The sequence below is a fragment of the Notolabrus celidotus genome, chromosome 14 (assembly GCF_009762535.1).
Source record: "Notolabrus celidotus isolate fNotCel1 chromosome 14, fNotCel1.pri, whole genome shotgun sequence".
NCBI classification, from domain to species: domain Eukaryota; kingdom Metazoa; phylum Chordata; class Actinopteri; order Labriformes; family Labridae; genus Notolabrus; species Notolabrus celidotus.
Genome location: NC_048285.1, coordinates 19,466,853 through 19,494,424, shown reverse-complemented (window position 1 = coordinate 19,494,424; position 27,572 = coordinate 19,466,853). Strand labels below are relative to the sequence as shown.

The 27,572-nt window shown below is 40.6% G+C and overlaps 1 protein-coding gene across 2 annotated transcripts; it reads left to right on the top strand.

Moving 5' to 3' along the window:
- Positions 1-9,314: 9,314 nt before the first annotated feature.
- On the top strand, positions 9,315-25,633 carry egln2 (egl-9 family hypoxia-inducible factor 2). Of its 2 annotated transcripts, XM_034700983.1 has the most exons (6): positions 9,315-9,667; positions 10,181-11,693; positions 22,130-22,249; positions 22,450-22,586; positions 23,639-23,706; positions 23,831-25,633. In XM_034700983.1, the coding sequence occupies exons 2-6, from the start codon at positions 10,407-10,409 to the stop codon at positions 23,881-23,883; spliced, it is 1,665 nt and encodes a 554-aa protein (XP_034556874.1). In that variant the 5' UTR covers positions 9,315-9,667; positions 10,181-10,406; the 3' UTR covers positions 23,884-25,633. The 2 variants fall into 2 exon arrangements, 1 of the variants encoding a protein (XP_034556874.1); XR_004633820.1 differs by having other exon boundaries at positions 9,384-9,667; positions 22,450-23,706.
- The last annotated feature ends 1,939 nt before the right edge of the window (positions 25,634-27,572 follow it).

Here is a 27,572-nt window from a genome sequence, read left to right as displayed (position 1 = left end):
TAGAGGTTGTCACTTCTGACTGATTCTGATTCTCAGATCGTGGAAAAGTTCATCCTCTCCAAATCTTAAAAAATGGATCGAGTGTATGTTAGAAATAGCATCATGATGATTAGAAACAATGATGAGGGGAATATCTCTAAGAGGTCATGGAGCCCCGGTTTTTCTCACATCATTGCTGAGACACTGGGAGGGTCTGGTTAAACTGCCACTGCTAATTGACTGCTTATTGTGTTTGTTTGTTTTTTCTGAATGTGCATATTTACTTCAGGCCTTTGGATATTTTGTGACTCAACGTTATGATACTGTCAGTTCGCATCTTGAAATAATTAGAAAAAGTGACTTTATCAAGAGTTAAGACTTCCTGTTGAATGTCTCCATTTGTTATATGTCTTGTTAGTTTGTTGCAGCATCTGCAGTGAGCAATTGGCAGATTTTCATTTGTATTTTATCATTACAGGGGTCATGCAAATGGACTCAGCGATCACCAAAATGCCCAAAATCAACAAACTCAGGCTAGTATCAAACACTGACACTTTCGTGTTACTTAAAGACATGAATATCCCCCAATGCCTCACACAAATCAAATTAATACTGAATTAAACCAAAAAACAGGGGCAGTTTTGTTTCATAAAGTGACCTAAATAAGAGCTTCCATGTCTGAGTTGATAATTTCGTTCATTCAGGAAATCACAGTGATTTTATTCTCAAGTGAATGCAATATACCTCCATAGAAACACAAAGAAAGCTGTTAGCAGTCTGCTGAAAAGAGTTGATTTTCATGCAAGTTCTGCCTCTGAAAAGCAAACAACCAATCATAGTTTAGTATTTTGGGGTAGCACAAGGAAAGGCCAATCAGATTTCATGGGGGTCTTATGCCATCCCTCTGTATATGCCCCTGAATAGATGGGCCTTAGCAGTGTCAGCCATTTCTGTCTGCTTTATCTGGATTCTGTATTCAAACCATGGCTACACATGCCAACTCGATGCTCAGAGTAGGTGTAGTATTGCTAAAATGAAAAACAAATGCTATACAACAAAATAGTTAATTGGGCAAAATGAAAGCAGATTTTGACTTTTAATCTTAAAGCTCCTCACTGGAGCTTTAAGATTAACTCTCAAAGGTGTGACCTGACCAAGCGGCAACCTCCGGTCTCAAACTATGAAGACCATGCAGAAGTGTTATAAACTGCAATTCATCGAGAATCCGCTTGAGGCTGGCTGCAGAAACACCAGAAATCACATAGACACCAATTCAAAAAAGACGATATTTGCAGCATTAATAAACATGTTTACAGCCTGGTTCAAAAAACGTCTTGGGTCTAAGTCGCTAATTTCTCAATCGACACACACTGTACGGGGGGTGCATTTTTTTCTAATGCGATGGTTCAGAAGATATTAAGATCGCGAGTTTTTGCCCAAATAAGGACATGACTCACTTGACTCCCGGATGGGAACACATAGCTTTTGGCTAGGGGGCTCAAACTCCGCCCCTTTACGTCACACTATGCCTGGTTGAGTTCCGTATTTCCAATATGGCTGCCGCCGTTGATTGGCTACAAAACAGCTCTCAGGAAAAGATGGGTGACATCACGGATACTAGGTCCATATTTTATACAGTCTATGGACCTGACGCCTACCCTCTTGCAGCAGTTTCAGGCTTTAAAAATGACACCAGAGAAATTGCCAAACTTGTTGCTGGCAGTCTCATTTACTATTGTAAGTTATAAAAAGTCATCATTGTTATTTTTAGTCTGTTTCATAACTAGACAAAAAAAAACCACCGGAGCTTTAATGAAGTTAATACATTTACTTAGAATCAGGAGCAGGACCACACTTCAACCACACCCTGATCACCTGACTGGCCCTCTCGTACCTAGTCATCCCAATTCACTCTCTAATCCTTCAGCCCACCCTTTCCTCTCCTCTAGTCACCCTCCTTCTTCATCCCGTCCTAACTGCCTATGCTTCCGAACAATACTGGGCACATTCTGGGCCGAGATCAGCTCAGGTAGAATAATGCATGAGACAGAATCCCAGCTCATGTGTCAGAATTTAGTACATTTGGAAAGTGAATGTACATTGCATGATAAACATCACTGTTTTGTGTACTGTTAAATGGTAAACTATTGCAACAGTCCTGCAGACAGAAAATTCCTCTATATCTCTGTGAGCTATTTTAAGGAGGGCTAGCTGCACAGTTGATCCTCATATTCCCCTGCCTCACTAACTCTTTTACTCTCTCGCCTCGCTCACTTTCCTCTCCCTTACATCACATTTCTGCAGTTTTACTCAGCAAACCCTCTTCCTCTTTCCTTATCATGCACATTTTTATGAGCTTTTATTCATTGTTTTCCCTAAGACAAGTAAGTGAAAAGAGCTTTTACAATTGAAACCCTCTTCTCACCTTTTCATATTTTACTCTTCTTGTGTGTCACAAATCTCCCTTTTTTGTTTGGATTTTGAGTCTGTCTCATTACTACTTAATACCCCCATTCTTTTTTCATTTTCACTTTCACACAGCTGCTTTCTCCATCCCAGTATCTCTGAATCTTTCAGGAACTGATTTCAAACCTCCTTTTACCCAGATCTGCCCCCTCTCTCACATCCTGTCTCTCTGTTTTTCATTGAAAGATAGAAAACAAATTGCTCAAGACACTTACTTATTAAAGTCTACTTTTAAAGGGGCCATCTGACTGGAATGCATTTGTTGTGTTTTGTGTTGTTGTGCATCGAGCAGCAGCAGATATTTACTTGCATGCATGCTAAATGTATCTCCACACATTTGTTCTTTATTTACATAAAGAGCTGAATTTGCAGGTTTGATGCTTATGCTATTAGACAGCAAAAACATACAAACAATATTAGCCAAAAAAGTCCTTCGCATATAAGGTTTTTGGAGCAAAACTCTTTAAGTCAAATATGCCTTTTCAAACCATAAGACACCACAGCTAAGGACTAAATAGGCAAGTCTAGCAGTAAGCCTCCGCTGTCTGTTAACTCTTTTTTATCCTCTCTGCTTGAATCCTGTGGTGTCAACAGAAAAGAGGAAAGAGAGAGATAGAGAGGAGGAGGAGGAGGAGATGTGTATACGTGCAGAGCTGCACTGGTCTGTGTTACACAGTCTGGGGGATTCCAGCCAGCTGCGTTGGGAGCACTGACCTTGGCAGAGAGAACACTGTTTTTCAGTCTCTGGGACAAACAAGTGTTGGATACGAGTGTCAAGTGATCAGCAGACAAATGATTTATTGACATTAATTAAAGATGAGCCGCTATAAGTCAGTAAACTGCAGGAGTACATGTTGAAAACAACTTTGAATATGTTTCATGAATGCACATAAATACTTTGTTTTTTTATCTACACCTTGTCCTCATGTCAAATTTCCTTATGTAAACTGTGCTTTGAAAGTTATTTTGAGGTTAAATACCATAATGTACAACCCTGCAGGATACAGGATGGGAAGCTGTTGGGGTTATTTAATGTTGCAGGTGTGTGAGTGTGTGTGTTTCCATGCTTGTTTTTTCCTTTAATAATGGTTCCCTCTGATCTCCTGGTACATGGGAGCCCGGGTTTATTTTCAGGCCATTTGTTTCTCTTTTTTTGTCTCATGTCAAACACATTGTTGGAGCCTATAGATCTCACACTAATGGCTGGAACATGTGTATGCTTGCATGCATTAGTTACATCACCTCCATCTATACGTCTGCTGGAATCACATCCATTCTAAGTTCTAGGTCAGACACTTAATAGTTGTGGGCTGTTAAAGCTCTACTATGGGCTATCCAGGAGCCTGGTGCAGATTCTCCTCTATAATCAAAGCCAAACGATGAATCATCAGTCTTACAGAAATATCTGACTGCTCTGTTTGCTTGGCAGAGGCAAAACTGGAAGGGTTTGTGTTATTTCCTGTCAGCCTTACTCACCATGTAGGCTCTATATCTTGAAAATAAACTCATTCCGACAAATCTTGTTCCTGTAAGCTCAATGCCTCTCCTTATTTCTTCAACATTATTAGGGTAAACCTTTGGAATCAAGCTAAACTTCCTTGTCACATCTAGTTTTTCATATTAGCCCCAATAAAAATGTGTCACATCCTTATTTCAGGGACAATAAAGCACAGCACAGAGAACATGATGCAATAAAATCAACTTTGACCTGCACAATAGTGGAATTGCAGTGTGATTGAAGCCTTCATCCATACCTGATGTTGTCGTGTGACAGTTTTTTTCTGAGATGATTAACAGAAACTTGATTTACTGCCAACAGATGAAATGTTTCCTGAACAAGCTCCCTATTCATTGAGCAACGTGTCAGGCTAAGAAAATTGTTCCTATTTATGTGCACACCTAGAAACCAAATTGAACAAACAAATACTTAAATACTGTTAGACTTATATCAGTTCACTCTGAAGGGATCAAATAATTTTAGTAAGAAAAAATGTAAATATTACTTTAGATGTTACATGTCTCAAAATGTAGTTTGTTGATATTACATGATCTTTCTTAGTTTGACACATTACTTTCTGTTTTGCAGTATCCTTATTGTGTCTATTATTGTCTTTTATTATCACCACAAACTTGACCTAATGTTTATTTACATACATTCAACCTGTAGTGATACAGTAGAAGTTTAATTGTATTTTGATCTCAGACTGCAAAACGTTCTTTACTCAGCTGAGTTCAATGACTGAACGAGCTTGCGGTCAGACACAATCGATACAAAGCCAAATGAGTCTGTTATAAACCTCAATGTCTTTAACCCCCGGGACATGTCCACACCATAGACTGTATAATAAATTGACGTATTCCCTGTGGTGCCACCCATGTGCTTCTGGAGCCCAGTTTTAAAGTCTATCGGCAGCGGGTGCCATATTGGAAATGCAGAACTCGACCTAAATTCTGTCAAGGTAGAGTGAGGTAAAGAGGCGGAGTTTAGGCAGGCTTTGAGCCTCCTTGCTAACATCTACAGAGTTCCTGCCTGTCAGTTATTTCAGTTGTGCCTGTAACTTTGCAAAACTCATAATCTTTCTATCTTCTAAACAGCTGAATTATTAAAGGTGACATATCATGCAAAATCGACTTTTTAATGGTTCTTTTCTACACCTTTCTGTAAATGTGTGCGATAGAGCCGTTTCAGACTTCTGTGTTTTTGTTACGTCACAACAATATCCGGTCTGTCACGGAGGTCAGAGCTCGGAGCTTGTTCAGCCCATAGACTGTATAGAATACAACTCAACTCCTCCTCCGTTTTTCATTACCTGCACAAATGTGTGCTAACAAGGAGTTTAGGAGGGAGGCATGCTAGTTGTAGGCTGTCTTAATAAACACAGAGGGTGGTTTTATTCCCCACGTCTGCAGATTTGAAGATCTAGTGGATGATTTTTATTTTTCATGGATAAGGGCTAGCGCTAATTAGCATAGCCACATAGCTGCATGTTTGTAGCTGTGTACCAAGACACACGTCTACATACTGATAAATAAAACAACAAGAAACACTAAATCTGTGACCAATCCTTCAGAAAGGTCCTGCTGCAGGTGCCTCTCTGTCAGGATCAGATTCTGGATCAGATTTAGAGGGTTGAAGTAACGCGGGTCTGTGAGCAGCCGTGTATATTCAGCCAACATGTAAACATTAGATCAACGTGCTGGAGAACCGAGGGGATATCCACTTCCTGAGGGGGCGTGGTCAGAGAGAATACCGACCGTTCTGAGCAGGGCTGAAGAAGAGGGTTTTTCAGGCATGCCAAAATCTGATTTCAAAGTGTTTTTTTGAGCAATAAACTTTAAAGACATGTTTTGGGGACCTCTTAGACCAATATATATTGATGAAAAAAGGGTGATATGTCACCTTTAAAAATGTACCCCCGTACAGTGTGTACTGTTTGAGAAATTAGATACTCAGACTTTTGTACCAGGCTGGAAAGATGTTTATTTTTTCTGTAAAGATCAGCTTTTTTAAATTGGTGTGGATGTGGTTTACAGTACTACCGGAGGCATCCTCAAGTCAACACTCGAGGAACTGCAGTTTTCAGCTCTTCCGCATTGACTTCAATTCTCACTGCCAGAGGTCGCAGCTTGATCCAGACTTGCTTGATGGCGGTGGCCCGACCGGGGCAATGAATTATGCAGGGGTGGCATGACGCACATTTGCACACGCGCATATAAATATGATTCATTTACTCTTTGTCTCCACTTATGTTATCTACTTTAACTACTGACATGAGAGCATCATAGAAACATTACATTTTTTTGCCGATTTTTTTTAACTTAAAAAGTAACAAAAGAGTGACAGTAGGCAAATGGCCAGTAAAAATTTGGGATTTTGGGATTGCACCTGGGGTGGCCAATCAAATTTCAAGTGGGGCCCATACCACCACTGCCACCCCCTGCTCTGGTTGTGCCCCTATTTAACCTCAATCTGCTACTTTTTAAAATAAAATCAACGTTCTTCCACAAGGAACAGTTACACACTACTGTTAGGCCTTTGCAATAGATAGAATGCTACAGTCAGCAGCTAGTTAGACTAGCCTCATAGCACAAAGGCTGCAAACAGCAAAAAAAAACATTTAGCGTGGCTCCGTCCACAGGTGACAATTTCTCTTGTAGAAGCATCTCTAAAGCCCACTGATTAGCACGTTTATTCTTGTGCTAGTATTTTGTACACAAACTGAGCTGCAGAGGTCATGCTAAGGTTGTGTGCCAGTGCTGGGTACATTGACTTCCTTGAGTCTCAACTGGTTACCTTGCAACCTCAGAATAACAAGACTTCAACAAACATGAGTTATATCAGTTATAACAGATTAAAGTACTTTTTTTAGAATCTCAAAGTGTTAGTCATTTTTTGCCTGTCATGGTTACCTAAATTGTAAAACACCTTCATGTTTACAGGATGCTATGTATTCAAAAATGTGCATAGCTTTACTTATTTATCCATGTGTGCCAATACATTCCATATTTACAGACTGTTGTTTTTGATCAATCAATCAATCAATCAATCTTTATTTGTATAGCGCCAAATCACAACAAACGTTATCTCAAGACACTTTTACAAACATAGGAGGTCTAGACCACTCTATGTCAATATATATATAATTTATCAGAATATATATCTAAAAAAGAAATGTTCATCAAAGACAACAGATTGGTCATAATCCAGCCATCACCTCCACAGGGTCCAGGACTGAGCTGGCCTTATTCACCAGTGTGTTCAGTCTTGCTCTCCTGTATCCTGTCCGCCCACAGCAGGTTTAATCCTTCCAATGTGGCGTTCGTGTCCGGTGTTAGCTCTGTTAGCGTGATGCTACTCTGCCAGTATTCCCTCTGGTGCTGGGTTAGCTCGTCCACCTTATCGTAGATAGATCTTACATTCCCCATAACGGTGGGTGGAAGGACGGGTCGATGTCGTCTTTTCTTAGCTTGCACCTCAATACCAGCACGTTGTCCTTGCCTCCTTCTCCTCAGCTCGCAGGGAACATCGGGCCTTTGAGAGTCCTTTTGGGGAGGTACTTTCTTATACTGATGATGTTCACCTCTCTGTGTGCAATCATTATTTTGTTTGTGATGGATGTGCATTTACATAGACAACATAGTGGTATTAATAGCATCTGATAACCATCCCCTTACACCTCACATGGCTTTTCTCTGGGTCCATGTAAAGGCCGAGATGGGGCTGCAGTGGAAGCAACAGATGGATGTGACATGTCAATACACTCCGTCCCTAATCCCTCGGGTGAGGCACTAATCCAGCACCCTAACCCCGGGCCTGGCCTTCTAACAGCACATTACCTCACTTCCTCTCGCTAAAATAATGCTTAGGTTCAGAATAATGTAAAATGTAGGCAAAGTTATGTAGATCTGGGATTTGATGAAATGATGTCATTAGTTTCTGCTGACATATCAAACTCAATCAGTCCCAATATTGATATAAGTATAACAACAGCTGACTGTTACTGTACTCAAACTTTCACATTTGCCTCTTTAACTGATTTAAAAGGACTTTGAACTCTAGAATACTTCATCTCAAATGTATCTTTGATCATTTCAGGATTTTAGGGAGAACTACGCTTGGAGTACGAAGACATAGGCAGACTCACTCCCTTGGAGAAACCAACTGATGGACCACAGTCTTGGTTACACATTTAAATTCAAGTTAAAACAACTAACCAAGTTCAGTTGTTACAGCGACCCAGACATACTGTAAGTACAATCAAGAAGAAGTTACAATAAGTAAAATGAAATGAAATAAAATTAAAAAATAATAATAATAATAATTAAAATAGATAAATAAAGATAAAAATACAATTTAGGTATATACAATGTTACAAATGGAATTTAGATTAAATAGCATTAATTACAGGCAGTATTAAAAATGTTTCAGTAGTGACAGGTTGACATGGCGTGATTATAGTTGGTAATGTTAGATTAAGCAATAAATAAAAATAATATGGGTATGTAGTATGATCGTGAGTTGTAGTTAACAATAATAATGTAATATAACATAATATATATATATATATATGCCTTATTATAATATGAAAATGGAGTAGATAAATGGTATTGTTGCAGCCATAGTTTACAAAGTTTTATCAGTAGGATACCCTACAGTTAAAATTGTACCTAACATTGACATTTTTCAATAAATGCTTGCTTCAAATAATGCCTTCAAATATACACATTTAGATATAGGTTTAAAAAAATGGGGGTTTGGCTTTCTTTTCTTTTTTTGAAACTTTAAGGACATCAGTGTTCATGTAGGCCAACAGTAACCACACTTAATGTGACAGGCATACTGTTGTTAAAATCACAAATTAATAGTCTAGGTAGCCTAGTACGTAAGAGGATTAGGGCCAATGAAAAAAAAAAAATTAAGGTCAAATTTTTTTTTTTTAATTATTATTCTGAGAAAAAAGTCAGAACTCTGAGATTAAAGTCAGAATTCTGAGAATAAAGTCAGAATTCTGAGATTAAAGTCAGAATTCTGAGAATAAAGTCAGAATTCTGACTTTAATCTCAGAATAAAGTCAGAATAAAGTCAGAATTCTAACTTTAATCTCAGAATAATAATTAAAAAAAAAAATTTGACCTTAATTTTTTATTTTTTTTGTAGTGGCCCTAATCCTCTTCCGTAGACCTAGGCCTAAATCAATAATTTAAAAAACAAAATAGAAGGAATGTATCAGTGTCACTGCAGAGGCAGCTGATGCAGCATACTTCAGCAGCATCCCCTTTAAATGATTATCTTATTATATGTTATATGTCAGCTGAAGGTCGGTCATATAGTAGCGAGTGGTCACATGGCTTGTAAGCATGTAAATGACAGGAGGGAGTGTATAGAGAGAGAGAAAGCGGGTTGTGGGAGGAGAAGGAGGAGCGGGGGGTGGGGGAGGTAGATTGGGAGCGGGGGCACTCGCCGACGCACACGGAGAGCACTTTTTTTTAGGTGATTGAGGAGACCTCGTGTGGCTGCGAGCGTACCCCTCCGTCCCCCCGGCTCAGTTTAATGTGTCACACCGTCGCTGGTCGCCGTCAGCTCGCTGCGAATTATTTATAACCGACAAGAAAATTGGATGGGACGCGCTCACACGAGCAAGACAATCCCGGAAATAACATGCGTACTCTCAGCCTGTCACGTACGCTCACTGTGGATTTGCATTGCTGTAGGCTGCCGTAGGTAAGCTCTGCCAATGGACTGTGTACTCTTCCTTGAGGGAAATTCTACTGACTTTATTTGACCTTTAAAAGCTGAATTTTACTTGTATTTCATGCTCAAGTTTGTGTTTGGATCGAATTTGTACATTTGGGGTCGTTTGAGGAGAGAAACAGACGCAGGACTGCTAAGTTGGTAATCAATAGCTAATAAAGATGAATAAGATGCATTATCATGGATGTTTCGTTGCAGTTTAATGCAGATCTCATTTAAGAAGCATTTTTATTACAAAATAAGGTTCTGGATTGCGACCAGTGTCTGATTTTACTTTAAAAATGTCAGTAAAAGTGAGTTTGATCGCTTTTACGCCTCCACATTTGCTCTGTTTTAAATGCTTCAGTAGATCTCTTTACTTAAACTATTATTGTGTTTGTTGCCCTATATGTAAATACTGATTAATGCACTTCAGCTCACTGTGTCAAGTGGTCTTCACTGCGCTATTAATAGACCTAAAGAGTCTCATTTTACTCTCCACAGATACCCGGCACAGCCTCAGCATGTTTTTAAGACATATACAAATTATTACGCAGTTTAGGAGGATTAAATGAGACTACAGGGTGAAATCTGAGACAGTAGAAGAGGACTTGGATATGAAACTTCTAGCTGTGGCAAAGACCCTCTCCATCAGAGAAAAGCAGTGGCTCAGCTAGAAAATGAAGCGAGGACGTGAGCTACGTGCGCATCCAGCACATGACGAGATGAAATGGAGAGCTTGGGACATACGGACCTTTTAAACCCAAGCTCTGTCCGCTCTGGGTTCCTTGCTGCATCACCCTCACAGGAGATAAAGACGAGCGGGAAGCAGCTCGTCTGTGGACCGGCCGAGATTCACCACACGTACCGAGCGGACATGGGGCTGAACGGCTTCTGCGCGGCGCCGGTTGGAAGTCCAACAGCCGCGGAGTTACTCGCAGGTCTGGCCTCTCAGACCGACTCCCCTGCTATCACAACCCCGACGAAGCAGTGCAAAACCGGAGTACCTCTTTACAACGGCGGGGTGGTGTCTCCATCTGCCACCGTGGAGGGGAGCCACACAGGCGTAATGGCTCACACACCAAACGGTCACCCGGCGCATATGAAGGGGATGGCGGGGGTAACGGGCGGCTCTGTGTACCCCCTCTCCAGCAGAGCCTGTCTGACTGAGAATGGGGACTGGACAGCTCATGAGAAGTGTCCCTCAGTGATGAGGAGGATCAATGGAAACCTGAAAGCTAGAGAGGTGCAACTACAAAAACGAAGAGGTGGGGAGAACAGGGATATGGGTTTGGGGGCTGTTAATGGACTCATTGCAGGGTCAGCGGGGTTAGGAAGTTCTGTAGATATGGCTTTTGCTTCAGGGGACTCGGATGTTAAACGGAGACGATTAACAGATGGAAGTGTTGCTCAGAAATCTATAGAGACCTCCAGAGAGGCGCGAACTGTTGCCCCTCTAACTACCACGGTCAACTGCAGCAACAGTCCCCAAAGCAACCAAATTACTTTCAATCATGTGCACTGTGGCACTCCTCAGTCCCCCTTCACCCCTGCTGCCCCTCATACTAACCAGCACAATGGACACATCGTGGCCTCCTCAGGTCCACCAGCAGCCCCCAGCCAGACCTCTCCCATTGAGGCCAATTGCATCCCAACTCCACCTCCCTCTGCTGAGTCTGGCTGGTCTGCAGAGCGCATAGCACAGCAGTACATTGTCCCCTGCATGAAATACTACGGCATCTGTGTGAAGGACAACTTTCTGGGCCCTCAGCTTGGCAACAGCGTCCTGGAGGAGGTGGAGGTCTTAAACCGCAGCGGGAAATTTCGGGGCGGGCAGCTGGTGAGCCAGAGGAACATCTCGCCTCGGAGCATCCGGGGGGACCAGATCGCTTGGGTGGAGGGACGGGATCCTGGGTGCAAGGAAATCGGGGTGCTGATGGCCCACATCGATGAGGCGGTCATGTACAGTGCTGCCAATGGACAGCTTGGGGACTGTGTCATCAACGGACGCACAAAGGTGAGAGGAGGGAGATGGTGAAGATGGGTGGGGTATGGGGTAATTTTTAACGACTACATGTAAGAAATAAAACAGGCTGATGACCTCATATCATTTAGAGTAAGTGGTTGGTTATGTCATGTCTCAGCTGCTCCTACTTACAAATATACAGGCAAGAAAACACACACACTCACAAACTCATGCTTACACCACAGAGGGAGTTTGAGATAGGAGTCAGGTAGGATGTCAGGATGAGCCCTGCTGTGTTTCCAGTACATGTGAGCTTGATAAGGGGGGCTGCGGGCTGAACTTTAAACTGGCCTTGTGCCGGGGTTTAGGCGTGCCTAAGTTTGTCCCTGCCTTCATACCACTGATACTCGCAGGGGTGGGGGGAACTCTCCTCTGTATCTCCTCTACCATCACCATATCTCTGCCTTTGAAGTCTACTTTTCTGTCATGACTTTCACTGCTTTTTTTGTTGTTGTTTGTTTCCTTCATTTCATGTCTCATTTAACCCACGCCACATATTTTTCTTTATTTTTGTGGAACCCTTTTGACTCCATGTACAGATACCAGAGCTCTTTAGATAGTACTCTTAAGATCTGAACAGCCTGTAACTGTTAAAACTCCTCTTCATCGTAGTACAGAGCTGCCCCAGCAGGCAGTCCTTCCTCTGTCCTGCACACAATGTCCACGGCTGTGTGCAGGAGAGATAACCCTCCCACTCCCAATCACACCCCTACTGCCTGCGGTGACACACACAGACCTGGGCTATCTGAACCCCCGTAATGTCATCGATCCCCTCTGAATGAAGTCTGGTTAATTCTTCACTCTGGATCTGTTTGTACACTCTGTGGTTTTCCCCTTGTATCATGGAAAATCTGGCGCAACTCAGCAAGGAAAAAAAGTGATTAGTAACTTGATATTCGGTCTTTCAACCTCTCTGTATAAGCATGCCCACATTGTGTAACTATCATTGTGTGTTTCCCTATCAGTTGTGAGTTAATCATTGCATGCCAGTCTAGACTGTTACCCAATTCAGTCACGCTGGGGAGTAGACACATGCTCAGAAAGTTCTACATCCCTTACTTGAAGAAGAGGTTATTTTGACAATTTCATGCGTGCGTTTTGTGTCAAATTGCTCCTATGTGGAAAGTAAACCCAGGATGGCTTTATCAGACGTCCGTCAATGATCTGATCTCAATTAGAAGCAGCATTACTACTCCCCACAGGGACATTAAGGGGACGGTGTTATGCGCTATCTGGCAACCCAAGGTTAATTGCTGCTGTCTTAGCTTGATCAATACTCTGTAAATGAGAGCTTTGAGTGATTCTTTAACGTACACATTCAGCATCTTATTCTTATTGCAAAGTGGCCTGTCAACTATGTCCATGCAACACCCCACACAGCAGCTTCATGCCCTTTGTGCTCGCTTTTTTTTTTTTTTAACACTTGCTTGAGGTTAAGTGTAAACAGCCACTGCCGAGGAATACCTCACATCAGCAGCCTTCGCTCTTTTAAATGTGGTCTGACTGAGCAGCTTTCAGTTGAAGTCATGCCCACTCTGTGCCTGAATGACACTGACAAACAGGAAAGTGAAATGACTGCAATGGAACTATTGAACTGACTTGTGTGCATGACAGGTTTCCTCTGGATCTGCAGTTCTGAATATAAAATATTCAGAACTTCTACCACATTCATCATCTGTAGGAACCGCCCTTTATCACTTTCAGCCTTAACTTCCTGTCTTGTTAGAGGTGGAGTTAATCGGTTGAATCGGCATGAACTAAAGCTCTCACCTGGGCTCAATCTAAAAAGAGATTATAAAATAACTGGATCATGTTTTTGTGGTTTTACTACTTAGATCAGTGCATCAGTGATGTTTGAAAACAGATTAAAGAAGAGGTTTATTCAGGGGTTGCCAGATTTGTAGCATTCGACACAACTTTTATTAAGATTCCATTTTTGTCACACCTCCAGAATTGTTGTTTTAACCTGTCGTCACAAAGTAATTATTTTATTTGGCATGAAATCACTAAGTGATTCCCAAGTAATCTGGACTGTTCCCAGGCCCTTTCAGTAGATAAAGAGAAAGTTCAGCTCTGCGCAGCACAAAACGTCTTGGCAGGGTGTTCCTGAGGAGGAGACAGCGTTAGATAGAAACGATGAAGTGTGCATAAGAGGGAAGGAAAGTGATAGGAAAAGTAAAGAGGAGGATCAGGGAGGAGTACGTCCAAGTGGAAGGTCACTGCGTCTTTTCCGTACTCCTCCTTTGTTTGGCGACATTTCTCCTTAAAGCCTCATTTTTTCCAACCCGTTTCCTCGTTCCTTTATTTTCTATCTTTTGTTTTTATTCTTGCCTGCTTTTCCTTTCCCCTGTCCTTTACGTCACCCTGTTTCTCCTTCATCTTATCAACTCTCTTGTTCAGTGCTCGGACAAAATAATTCCTTGGCGTTACCTTGGTAACAGGCCAATACAGAGCAGGGCTCTGCGTTTTGTATGAAAGAGATGGAGGGGCCGGCAGTGCTTGAAATAATATCTCTGTACCCTGACTCTGTTAGTCAGCAGGAGTCAGGTTCTGCTGCCTGTGAGACGTACAGTAGGAAAGGATTACAGTGTTAACAATGGAAAGATAACTCGGCTGATACTCGACGGGAAAGGTGGGAAAGTGTATTTCAGGGAGGAGACATGTGAGGGAAAAAAGGGGAGAGACTGCAAGTGAGAGGGTAGAGAGTGAGACGGGGCGATGCAGCAGAAGCATCGGTGTGATGTGAGTGTCTGCTGCAGCAGTGTGTCCTCAGATGCCCCTCCTCGAGCTCAGCAGTGCCATCATGCAGGCAGGAGCGAGACGTCATCTGCTCACACGCACAGGGCAGCTGCAGAGCTAACCGCTAGCTTGTTTGCAGAGATGGATGGAGGATAGAGAGAGAGACAGAAAGACAGATCTGGGAGTTATTTACTCTATCCTTTAAAATGATTTTAGTCATAATCAGTTATTTGTTAACATTTCTGTCATGATGGTTTTAATGACATCACGTCTGCTGCAGTATCACACCTGTTATTTTTAATGCAGCTTCATGCAGCAGCAAACACTCTGTTCTGGGATGATGTTGCGAGAAGTTGCATCAGTTTGTGTTATTTTGACCACGATATGAAGAGTGCATTCATTTTTGTGGTGTCACATCTTGAGATAATAAGGGGATTCATGTTTTAAAGTATATCTGTAGATGCATGAGAGTAAAAACTGTCTTAATCTACTTGTAAGAGGACTGTCTTCTGATTCATTCCAATATATGAACCCTCTAGGGGAATTGTTATTCACAATTTTCCTTTTTTCTATTTTATAGGCCACACAACTATTTGATACATTGAGAATACTATCGGAAAATAGATGAGGTAAACAGTGAGTTGCAGATCTGAGATGCGGTTCAAACTCCCACATGTGAAGAATTAGTCAAAGACATTGGCCTTGTTACCTCACATTGCTTTAGACATAATTTGTTTCTTTCTTGTTGGTATGTTTCAGAACAAACCTACAGTATGTGCATCATATGAAGCATTAATGACTCAGCATCAGATCCTGCATTCACACCCACAGAAAGACACACACTGCTTTTTCCATGCAAACATTCAGTGGTGACTCACATGTACACAATGAGCACAATTGAAGCCAAAGCAGGGCTGACTTGACTCATAACTCAGAGCACATTTTCCCACATTTTTGTGTTCATATAAAAAAATAACCAACATAAAATGAATAGAGGGTTGCACTTGCATATTTTGTCTTTTTTGTACTTCTCTGGATAGCAACCGCCAAAAACAGCAAACAGATCAGTATACAATGGACTTCCAACCTATGGATGTTGTACAATCTCCAGCCATAGAAGAAGATACCTAGGGGTAAATAATGGGCCTTGGTATGAGTCAGGAAGTAGAGCAGAGATATGAACTGGGAGCGACAAAGCAGCTCATCGTAACTCAGTTAAATTCCTCCCCTGACTTCAATCCCCTTCTATTTTCTCAAATCCAATCTTGAAGCGGCTATTAATAACAGCTGATCATGATTTATGTCACGCCCTGTGTCCTGGGCTACCAGTGAGTAATCAGCTGTGGAAATGGAGTCAAATGGCCGTGCTGCTGCTGCTGGGCGGTCAGTGACTCAACTGGTAACGGCTTCCAGAGACGGCAAACATCTGTGGTACTGAAGTGTCCTTCAGCAGGACCGCAGTCCACCCTCAGTGACTCACAGGCCTGAATGTGTGAATGTGATGATCAACAATGGAAAGAAGGAAGATCCTTTTTTTTGCCTATGAAGAGACTTTTCATGTGTTTGCATGAGCACATCTGTTTTTCCTCTGATTTCATCAAACAATACATGTTTCATTCGTTGCTTATCAGAACAAAAGCAACAAACTTTTACCTCCATAAGCTACAAACTTTACAGGCACAGAGGTAAAAGTTTAAAGAGCTGTCACATCCTCATAAAACCTTTACACCCACTTACTCTTACTCTTATATTTTTGCTGGTCATGCAGACAATGTTAATTAAAGTCTGTTTGGGTTCAGTGCTTAACTCAAGACCAGACCAGTGAATCTCAAGCAGCTGCACTGCTGCCATTCTGTAGCTTTAATTTTTATTTATTTATTTCCATCTTTTTTTCTTTCTTATTCTTTTTTGCTTCTTTTCTTTTCTTTCTTTTATCTTTTTTTTTCCTCTTTCTTTTTTATTCTTTTTCCTTCTTTTTTATCTTACTTTTTTTGTTTCTTTTTTCTTTTTCTTTTTGTATATTTTCCTGATCTTTTCTTATCTTTTTTTTTCTTAATTCATTTTTATGTATTTCATTTTCTATCTTTCTTTTTTCTTCTTTCCTTTTTCTCTTTTCTTCTTTCTTTTCTCTTTCTCATTCTTTTTTTTTATCTTAGTTTCTGTCTTTTTTCTTGCTTGCTTTCTTGTCTTCTGTCTTTATTTCTTTCTCTCTTTTTTCCTTTTTATTCTGACATTTTTCTGTCTGTCTTATTTCTTCTTCCTCTACTTTTCTTTCTATCTGTCTTTCTTGCTTTCTTTCTTTTTTCTTTCCTCTTTTTGTGTTTTTTCTTTCTCTCTTTCTTTTTCTTTTAATTTTTTTTCCCTTGCTGTTTAGTTTTCTATCTGTCTGTCTCATAGTCTTTTTTTCTTCCTGACTTGTTTCCGTGTATCCGACTGTCCTTCTTTATTGGTCACACTGGGTTGCTGCACACAGCAGTCTCTGGCCTCATGTTACCTTAAATAAGAACAATGCCAGTTTGGCTCAAACGAAAAAAAAAGGCAAGAATTCAGACTAAACAGTAAATTAGAAATAAACAGAAACCCTTTAATGTGAGGTTTTAGGTTTGTATTAAAACAAAGAATGTTGTATGCTTTCTCTAACTAGAGATATACTGCATGTCTCCTGTTTATAAAATGTCCAAGTCTTTTATAAATCAAGCCATAAATAGTACAAGCTAAGTTAGCTCACTAAAACAAGCTTCTTGACTGCTGTACCATCTGTAGGTACTTTGTAAATCTTAGCCCAGTCTTTATACAGCACACTAGAGGGCAACTTACCTCAGCAAAAGACCACTTTGTCTTTAAAATAGTGGCTTTTAAATACAGAATTAGGCATGGTATCTTAAGCAGCCTATAGCCTATGACCACTTCAGCATCCTACATCTGTAATGCTGTAAAAAATGAAACAACATACTCCTACAGTTGGGAGTAACAGTTTATAGTCATATTATGATGTTATTACCTACTTCTCTCTTAATAACACAGATGTTCTTCTCCTCACCCTTTCCGCTTGACAAGCAGTAATGGCGGTATTTGCTCCCTGCTTATCTAGCCCCTCCTCCCCCTCCTCAACCCTCTCCTCCACCATCATTCCTCTTATCAGAATATGCGTGCAGGATTGGAGTTTATTTTTGTTCCTGTCCAGAACAGCCTGTTCTTATTTCTTCCTGTTTGGCCACCACCTTTTGCAGCACAGGTGTCTACCCCGTGCTGCCATTAGGCCATTAATGAAGGTGCAGGAGGTGGGTCTCTATTAAAATTCACCCGGCTGTGGGCACAGATCGCAGTGATGGGCAGGCAGAGCAGGGCAGGAATGGCAGATAGTATCGAGACGTGACGTGTCACGCTGTGTGACTGACGTTTTCTGCTACTGACAAAAGAAGACGGTTGTGTGAGATGACATGTTTGATGTGCGATGAGGTGACATTTCTTTTCGTACCTGGGTTAGCTGGGACTCAAAATTCTAACAGATAATTATATGCTTGTCTTGTTTAAGCTTTGATATAGACATTTTGTTTGTGTGTTTAGGCTACAGGCCTGGGCTGAGCTGTCTGCTGTGACATATTACATGTTAATTGTGGTTAATTACAGTATTTAAAGCTGTTACCAGTTTAAAATAAAGCATGTGGTTGCTGGGAAAGAACACTTCCCTGAATACATGCACAACCCAAAACAATTACGTTCAGCCTTTTATGTGCAGAGAGGAAATCAACCCTTGAAGTAGTTTAATGAAAAAGATAAATGTAAGCTTTGGTATTTCCTTAGGTAGGGTTAAAACTTCTTGGTAACCTTATATGGACATTTTATTCTCATGACTGCAGTGGTTGTTACAGAAAGAATATGTTATTCAGAAACAGCATGAAAAATTAGCGTCAGCATCTACTTTTGAATAAAAAGAGAAAGTTCCTGTCTTCACAGAAGACATCTACAGTTACCATACAGAGGATCAGTTGTTATCAGTGTGGTACAAGATCAACAACAGCTCATAGGTCATATGTCGACCTGACACTGACAGCAGTGTGCTTAAAGCAGAGCACCATTTCGAGCACTTCTTCTCTTGTGGCTTGTTTTATGTCTGTCTTTCCTTTGTCATCTGGGTTCAGGTGATACATTTGTTTTTTGAAAAGAAACTACCTAAACTATATTATTTATGAATGCTAGTTGCTCCTCATGGAACATTCAGATCAAAGACTTTTACAGTAACAGCCTTTGTCAGCACTAAACCTGCTGTCATGAAGGACTTATGTGTTTGTGCATCATTGTATTTGGTTCCTTGTTATTGCCCTGCCCAAAACACCATGCATGCTTTGTCATACAGTCAGGTAGAAGCAGCTACGAGGGGATATCTGTTGGTGCCAACTATTGTGTTGTGAATTTCAGAACTGTCAATCATTTTGCCTGCAAGCTGACATGCATGCTTGTCTGTTCCTGTTGTGCATGGTCAAGACACAAAATGTAGACCAAACTTTAAAAACATCAAGTACATTTGTATTTTCTACCTACATACCTCCTACCAACTTACCTACCTACTTACTCATCGATCTACACTACCAGTCAAAAGTTTGGAAACACCTTCTCATTCAAGGGTTTGTATTTATTTTGATTATTTGAAACACGGTAGATTAATACCAAAGACACCAAGACTATGAAAGAACATATATGGAATTATTTAATTAACAAAATGTATTAAACAAACCAGAATATGTTTTAAGTATCCCCTTTTTCCTTCATGACAGCTTTGCACGCTCTTGGTATTCTCTCAGTCTGCTTCATGAAGTGGTCTCCTGGTTGGTTTCTAATTAACATGAGCCTTGTCAAGAGTTAATTTGTAGAATGACTTGCCTTCTTTTTTATTTTATTTTTAAACTTTGTTTATGAAGTTTTGGGTTTATACAACATATAAACATGAACATACGCATATCGACAAACTCAACTCGTACAGACAATACTCACATTAACCCCACCCACCCCCCGACCAAGAGCACATCCTAGATACAGAGCAACAAATGAGATTCAGGAAGAGGAATAAACAGAAATAAACAAGATGACAAGGCAACAGATGGTAATAAAAAAAAATAAAATAAAGATCCAGCACATAAGCATCGTTAACAGCAGCAAATAGGCCAACCAAGTGGGCATCAGTCAGCAGGCATCAGAGTCACCTCCTTTACAAACTCAATAAATGGGGACCATACTTTAGTAAATTTGTCTGGGAAACCTCTCAGTGTATGTCTCATTTTCTCAAGTTGGATCAGAGATAGTAACTCATGTACCCATCTTCTAAAGGGAGGGGGTTTATTAGACTTCCAATTCATCAGAATGAGTCTGCGTGCGATGAGGCTACTAAATGCTACTGCTTTCTGCTGTGCATTTGTGGCATGAGTATCTATAGGTATCACACCAAAAATGGCTGTGAGTGGGTTGGGCTTAAGAGGCGTACCACACAGAGCAGAAAGGCAGTCAAAAACCGAGGACCACAAATTGACCAAGGAGGGACAAGACCAGAACATATGGCCCAACGAGACTGGGTTATTGCACCTGGGACAGTTGGGGTTAACAGTCGGATATATTTTGGCTAACCTGTCGTTGGAGTTATGAATTCTATGTATGACTTGCCTTCTTAATGTGTTTGAGACCATCAATGTGTTGTTCAGAGGTAGGGTTAGTACACAATGGAGAGCCCTACTTGACTACTGTTTTAATCCATATTATGGCAAAACCATATTATTTCATAGTTTTGATGTCTTCAGTATTAAACTACAATGTTGAAAATAATTTAAATAAATAAAAAACATTTAATGATAAGGTGTGTCCAAACTTTTGACTGGTAGTGTACCTATTAAGGTGTCAAAGTGATGGAAAACCCCACTGAGTAGTCTTGAACACTTCATTCTGTTGCTAAAGAGAGGCCTGGCTAAACCTGACATGATTTTTCACTTAGGGAAAAAAAGGATCTGTGTTAATTGTATTTCTATAAAGCCAATCAGAATCGTCATGGGTGGCGTTAAGCTCTAAATGCAGTTATGATATCGTGATGATCAGTGAGTGTCTGGAGGGAACTTGGTTAGATGGAGCATTTGTGCTTATGAATGCAAGACCTGGATTCATGATGGCCACAAAACAATCTAGGGTTTAACTTTCTTAGAAACATATTAAGTTTAGATACAAGACAAGAAGCCTGTGTTACTGCACAAGTTGGAATCTTCTTCTATTTTCACGGAGATGTAGAAACTTGAACATGCAGGTAGCAGAAGAAGAAGAGAAAGGAACCACACTGTTTCTCTCTGACAATCTGAGTGACCTCATCATTTTCAAACAGATCAGTCAAAACAAATTACCCCCAAATCACATTTGGATTACATTAATGTTCCTAATGATCCCTATACTCATACACACATATTTTTTTTATCTGTTACATTCACCCGGACACAGCAGGTCTGTTTGTCACTTGGAGCCCGGAGCAAAAGGTCTGGAGGTTAATGAGCTCTGACTGCGAGCGTTGGTCAGTAATGAGAGCTGACAATGACAGCTTAACAGAGTCACACACACGCAGTCAACCAGCGCAGTGGGCTGTGAGCGAGCAGGGAAACACGACGAGAGGTGGAGGAGGAGGGGAGCTTGTGTTTGAACAGGAAACCCAGCCAACAAAATCTAACCTAGAATTGAGTTTCAGAAACGATACAAAGACGAGTGTGTTTGTCTTTTAAATTTATAAAAGTGTTGTTTGATTTCCTCGGGGTTAAGACTCTCACAGCAGAGTGTGACGGGTTTAAAAGATAGTGTCATGAAAGTTTAATCGATACTGCAGAGATGCAGAACTTGTTACTCATGAACGATAGTGTCCCAGAACCGAGCTGAAGTGTTGCAGCAACGATTTCTTTCTGTTTTAGAGCATTATAAGTCAAGACAGAGACAGTATCTTCCTTTGTAGTCGGGCTGGAGAGATAACGGAGCAGTTATTACTCACCATGCTGCCAGCTCACATCACACCTAGTATGCCTGTCTTCAAGGATAAAGACTGCTGTCAGTCTGTGTTTGAATCAGCTGTAAGGATGAGTTCTGCAGATTGGGGAGACAGTTTGAAAAACCATCCACACCACTCAACCAGAGCATGTCCTCGTGCCTTAGACCGATATGTCAAAGCTTATTCTCACCCTGTTGCATTACATGGCACAGGTCTGGAATGTGGGTTAAGTGAAGAGCTCTTGCGCAGTTCTCAGTTCCCCTCTGAGTCCCCAGAGAAAGCAGGGCTCTCCTGCTTCACAGCCTCACAAGCAAGGACGTCAAGCAGGGGAAATACCAGCGCAAGTATCCATTGTTTGAACCTGGAATACTCTATCTGCAGGTCGTTATGCAGAAGAACAACAGATGAACTCTGGCACATTTATTTGCTCCATCTTGTGACCCTTTGTCTCACAAGTAAGCAAAAAAGAGAAGTGTTGATTGATCATTTGTAGCTCCACTCTCTGATGACTGAATGATCATCCCTCACACAGCAGCCAGCTCACATAAAAAGAGGAAACCCCCTCCTTTTCTAACATCTGAAAATGATTGTCAAAAGTGCAACACTTTTTGTTACAGTCCTGAATGAAGTGTGAAGAAAGATGGACATAAATGCAAACTAAATCTCCTGTTTCTTCTGTTTTCAGGCCATGGTTGCCTGTTACCCAGGGAATGGGGCAGGGTATGTCCGCCATGTTGACAACCCTAACGGTGATGGACGCTGCATTACCTGTATCTATTATCTCAACAAGAATTGGGACGTCAAGGTACATGTTTAAAATGAATATGTTTGATGAAAGTTACTTTAAAGACAAAGTTAAAGCACTCGTCATGTGGACACAGGTTTAAATATGCATGTAGTATTGAACGCTTGAACTCTTGCCTTTCAGTTTGACTTAAAAAAACAATGTTCTTTTGATTTATTTTTAGTTAAATGTGCCTTTGTTTGTGCTTTCTGTGTTTTTAGAAAGAAGGAGGGCTGCTACAGATCTACCCTGAAGGCAAGAATGTGGTAGCCAACATCGAGCCTCTGTTTGACCGGCTGCTCATCTTCTGGTCTGACCGCAGGAACCCACACGAAGTCAAGCCAGCCTACGCCACTCGGTTAGTGATTCTTAAACATGCCGAGGTCTTGTACGTGCAGTGCTGCCTGGGTTTTGATAGAGACACCAGGCACACTGCCAGTATTACCAATATTGTATATGCTGCACATGTACATGTTCTAGAATTGAACACCACATTGATCATACTGCATTAATAAAAAAGAGTTTTTGAATAATTTAGCACGCTTTGCAAAAGAAACAAAGTGAAGAGTTATACATTTTTAATTCAAAGCCCAGCAGGTTACATATCTAAAGGATGCACATATTAAGAGTTATCTCTTTGTGTTTCATCTCCTTCATTTCACCTCCACTGCACTCCTCAAGTTAAGAACTTGAGGAGTGCAGAGTGTTTGTTTTCTAAAGAATTTAAGTCAGATAAAATGAAATGACACAGAGTAGAAAACAGTAGAAAGAAGCTCTCATCTGCTAAACTTTCTTTGATTCTCATTTGAGATAGACCCTCTTATTACATAACTTGTAAATCCTTGCACATATACACTTATTTACATCATAGCACCAAATAGCTGTCCATTGAGGACACACGACACACTCTCCTCCCGTCTTGTCTCCATTGGACTGCTGGGGGGCGAGGTGGAGCTGGAGGCAGGAAGTATGTGTTTCCTGAGGGGGTCGGTGGGAGGGAGAAGGGAGGAAGGTTCGATTGCAGGGCTCGTGCTGGAGAGGCAGAGACATGAGAGACAGGAATAAACAACACAGCCCCACAGGAGAGGCTCAAAACTGAGGAAATTAACCCTCTACTATCCCGGACGGTCTGCTGTTCACATAATGAGACGTGTCATACTAGAATCTCTGCATTCATATGTTTCTCAGGCAAAAGGGAGAGATTTTTCCCCCAATTTTTGTCTGATTTTGAGAGTGAAACCAGAGTCCAACTTTAGATTATTGCATCTTGGTGACTTTATTCCCCATGTCACAGCCTTTTCTTAAGGGCTTGTTTTGCTTAAACTTCCCCCACAAAATTTTCTCTGAAGGTATACAGATAAAATAAAATAGTCTTGGTGTTATTAACATCTCTTTGTCCTTGTCTTGTAGCTATGCCATCACAGTCTGGTACTTTGATGCCAAAGAGAGAGCTGAAGCTAAAGAGAAGTACAGACTGGGTAAGCGTCTTCAGTTTTATTTCCTTTCACTTATTTTTTGAACTGCATCACCTTTGGTTTTATTCGGCGGTGCTCATCATTGTGCGTGACTAACAGGCTCTTTCTCGTTTGCTTGTGTCCATAGCAACAGGACAGAAAGGTGTTCAAGTGCCTGTCACTCAAAACAGCAGGACATAAAACACATCTAATCAGTGGAGAGTCTCTGAAAGTATTACGTGCCTTCCTGAAACACTAATGGACATCATGATCATTAAGGGGGACACATTAAACTGCCTGTTCTTGCCACAGCGACATGCCACTTCTGCATATTCAGCTGTCAAGAGTCGTGTCACGGGCTCTGATGTCATGATTTCCTGCCATGTGATTGGGCTGCTGATGACAGACATTGGCAGACAGAGAGAGCACAACGGACTGGATTGTTAAGCAGAGGAAGATCAGAATTGCACAACACAGTGACAGAAGAAGAAAATAAATCTGACGTCTCACTGAATCATGTATGAAGACAACAAACTGAAAAAACAGACTTTTTATTTTGGTTGCAGTTTTGACTGTTTGGTTTTTCAGTGGTGTTGTGATGTATTGAAAAAGTAGTGTTTCACACTGCTCAAGTGTCATTTTCAATTCAAACACAAGGAGCATATTTGATGAATCAATGGACTAATGGTGGGAAAAGGGGCACAATGAGTTGAAATCAAGGGTGTTGCCCTAAAATCCATAAGTCCCCTTGTCTGTGTTGATGTCCCCTTGTCTCATGATCTGGGCTATGTGTGTCAGTGTAAAGACAGAGCCACAGAAAAGAAACCGCATCAATTGATTGTTGGCCAAAGTTGTTCCATGGCACTTATTCAGACAGTCATGCAAACAGGCATGATGAAAAATCGACTGTAGACTTACAACATAAAGCACACTAACTACAGGCCTGAGAGTATTTAAGACTGTGTTTAAATATCTCGCTAAGACTAACAGATCTAAAAAAAAAAAAGAAACTCAGTGCAACAAAAACACATTAAAAAAATTCCAGCATGGACGTTTCTTGCTTTTTCCCCCTCCTGTAGTTGCAAAGCGTGAAATGATTGTGGAAGTGCACCCAGAGTAAACAAATCTTTCTACATATCGGATGTGAAGTGCTCTCTGTGTGATCGAAATGCACACAACACAGACATGAGACAAGAGACAAGTTGTTCAGTGACAGAGTTCAAAAACAGGGTTTGATGAAATAGAGTGTGTGCTTTTTGTGTTCGAGTATGTGTTTTGTGTGTGTGCGTGTGTGTGTGTGTATGTGTATGAACTCCTCGGCTCCTCACTGATGTAGATGCAAACAGTGAGTAACATGGATGTGGAAATCGTCGGATAACCTTCTCAGACACACACAACACAAACACAAACATCCTAATACACACATGCCGGTAAACTGATAACAATTTACAATATAAAGCACAGAGTTGAGCATACACTGTATGTGAACTGCAGGATCAAACTACCGCCTGCTCATGTGTGGGATTGAGTGTGTTAACGTGTACTTGCACATGTATGTGACAGCTTACACTGTCTGGAAGAGGGTAGTAGGTATTGTCTCTGTGTATTTCAGATTGATAAAAGAGAAGGTTATTTTACAAAGCACTTTATTGTTTGAAATGCCATGTGTGAATGATAGAAATACTATTACTCAAAATGTAGATTAATGCCTTTATTCTGTGGATAATATGGTCATTCAAATGCAATAGAAACTAAAACAATGAGAACAAATGGAAATGATTTGCCTATTTTCTTTTTTTTTATTCTGGAGTATTTAATTAAAATGTTTCTGTTTCCTACACAGATATCGTAGTTGATTTCATGGGGATAAATTGGAGCTAAATTCCAGTGAAAAAAATCTGTCCAGTCAGTTGCTGCAAGACGAATCAAAATAAAACTCCTTTACAAAGTATGTCAGAAGAGTTAACTGCTATGTTAACTTTTATTTTTGGCATATTAAACAAGTGAATAGAAAAATTAAAATTCTGATTAAAAAACATTTTTTTTCTGGCTTTAATGACAAGAAATGTTAACAAATACTTTTGTACAGGAGTCTGTCCCTAACAAGTAATCTGGTTGGATTAGAGACATTCCTTGAGTGCTGATATAAACAATATCATAAAGGGACTTTTTACTCTTTGTATCACTACACCTTAGCATTTGAGCTGCGTATTATTGACTGATATTACAGCAGAGTCAGTCTGTTTGTCTAGGTTGATTAATCTGGTTTATTAGAGTCAATCAATGCATCTTTGAGCATAGCCTACTTATAGATAAATCTAGATTAAAGAAAGTAGACCTGTGACCTTGTATCTATGACAGCTTCAAAGCAGTGCTGGTTTAATACAAAATCACAACTTGAAGTGTGATATTGCTTAAATACTGCATGCATATATCTTATCATACAGTACATATCCAGCAATCACAAACATGTTAGTTATAAAGACGTAGAGACTTGCCTTTCAGGATAAAGAAGAACATTCACTAGGAGCCTGAATTGTCTTAAAATTAACTTCAAATGTTGCCATGCTCTGCAATACAGTCAAATCATCAAACTGAGAGCCAAGTTCACAAAGGGTTTATCAAATATCTCAACACATTTGCTGCTCTAGTTTTGTTTAGTGCTAATTAACAAGGAAGTCGAAACTGCTAACAGATGTCTGACCGCTAGAGGGCAGAATGGCGCATAAGTTAGCTCAGAGACATGTGGCTTGTTTATAATAATTTGCTACGCAGTTGTCAATGGGTTCTCAATGGAGTCGTCTTTTTTGTCGTCCTATGAACGTAAGTACAATATACTCTCACTTTGTGTCTCTGCCAAGCGACAACCTCCGGTCTAAAAATATGAGTCCAATGCGGAAGGGCTAAAAACTGCAGTTTATCGACGATCCGCTTGAGGCTGGCTCCGGAAGTACCGGAAACCACATACACACCAATTCATAAGAAGACGATCTTTACAGCAGAAATGAACATGTTTACAGCCTGGTACAAAAGATCAGTGTAGTCTGGATAGCTCATTTCTTGATCGGCACACACTGTAGGGGGAGTGAATTTTTTTTCTAACACTGCAATTTCGAAGATATTGAGATTACAAGTCTTCCAATGAGAGGCACAGCTGACTTGATTGACAGGTGGGAACACTAGCTATTGGCTAGGAGGCTCAAAGCCCGCCTCTTTACGTCACAATCGCTTGACAGCAGCACTATGGCTGCCGCAGACGGTTGGCCTCAAAACAACGCTTCAGAAACAGATTTTATACAGTCTATGGTCTCTGCTTTGTTCTCCTCCAATGAAATGATGTAGAAAGCAACTAGGCGACTAAGCTAGCTGTATTTAGACTTGCTGGTTGCTAGCTTAGTTTTTGTCCTCCAGTCTGTGCTCAACAGGTTAGCATTAACTATATATTGGGTAATTCAGAGCTTGGAGGTTTTGGGAAAACAGTGGACTTGGTTGAACAGATAATCTGCAGTGAGTAAAGCCTCAAACCAATGAAGAATGATTTTAATATAGTAAGTGCTGCAAATATTAGTTACTCTGTGGGCTTGTGCCACAGAAAGCCTAGGAAATAATTAGCAGCAAACACCAATAGGTCACTGTAACTGTCAGTAACTCAAGAAGAAATTAATTATTGACAGGTGCAACACTTTTTTGAAATGTTGAGTCATTTCTCAAATAAAAAAATGGCACATTTTTTGTCAATCTAACTTAAATTTAAAGAGTATGACAAAAACAATCAATTTGGAGTTGACAGGTTTGGCTGTGGGATCTCAATATACAGTTTAACTATATAAAAACATTTCCTTATGACTCAGTCAAATTGTGTGATGATAAAAAGATAAAGCCTTTTGGAC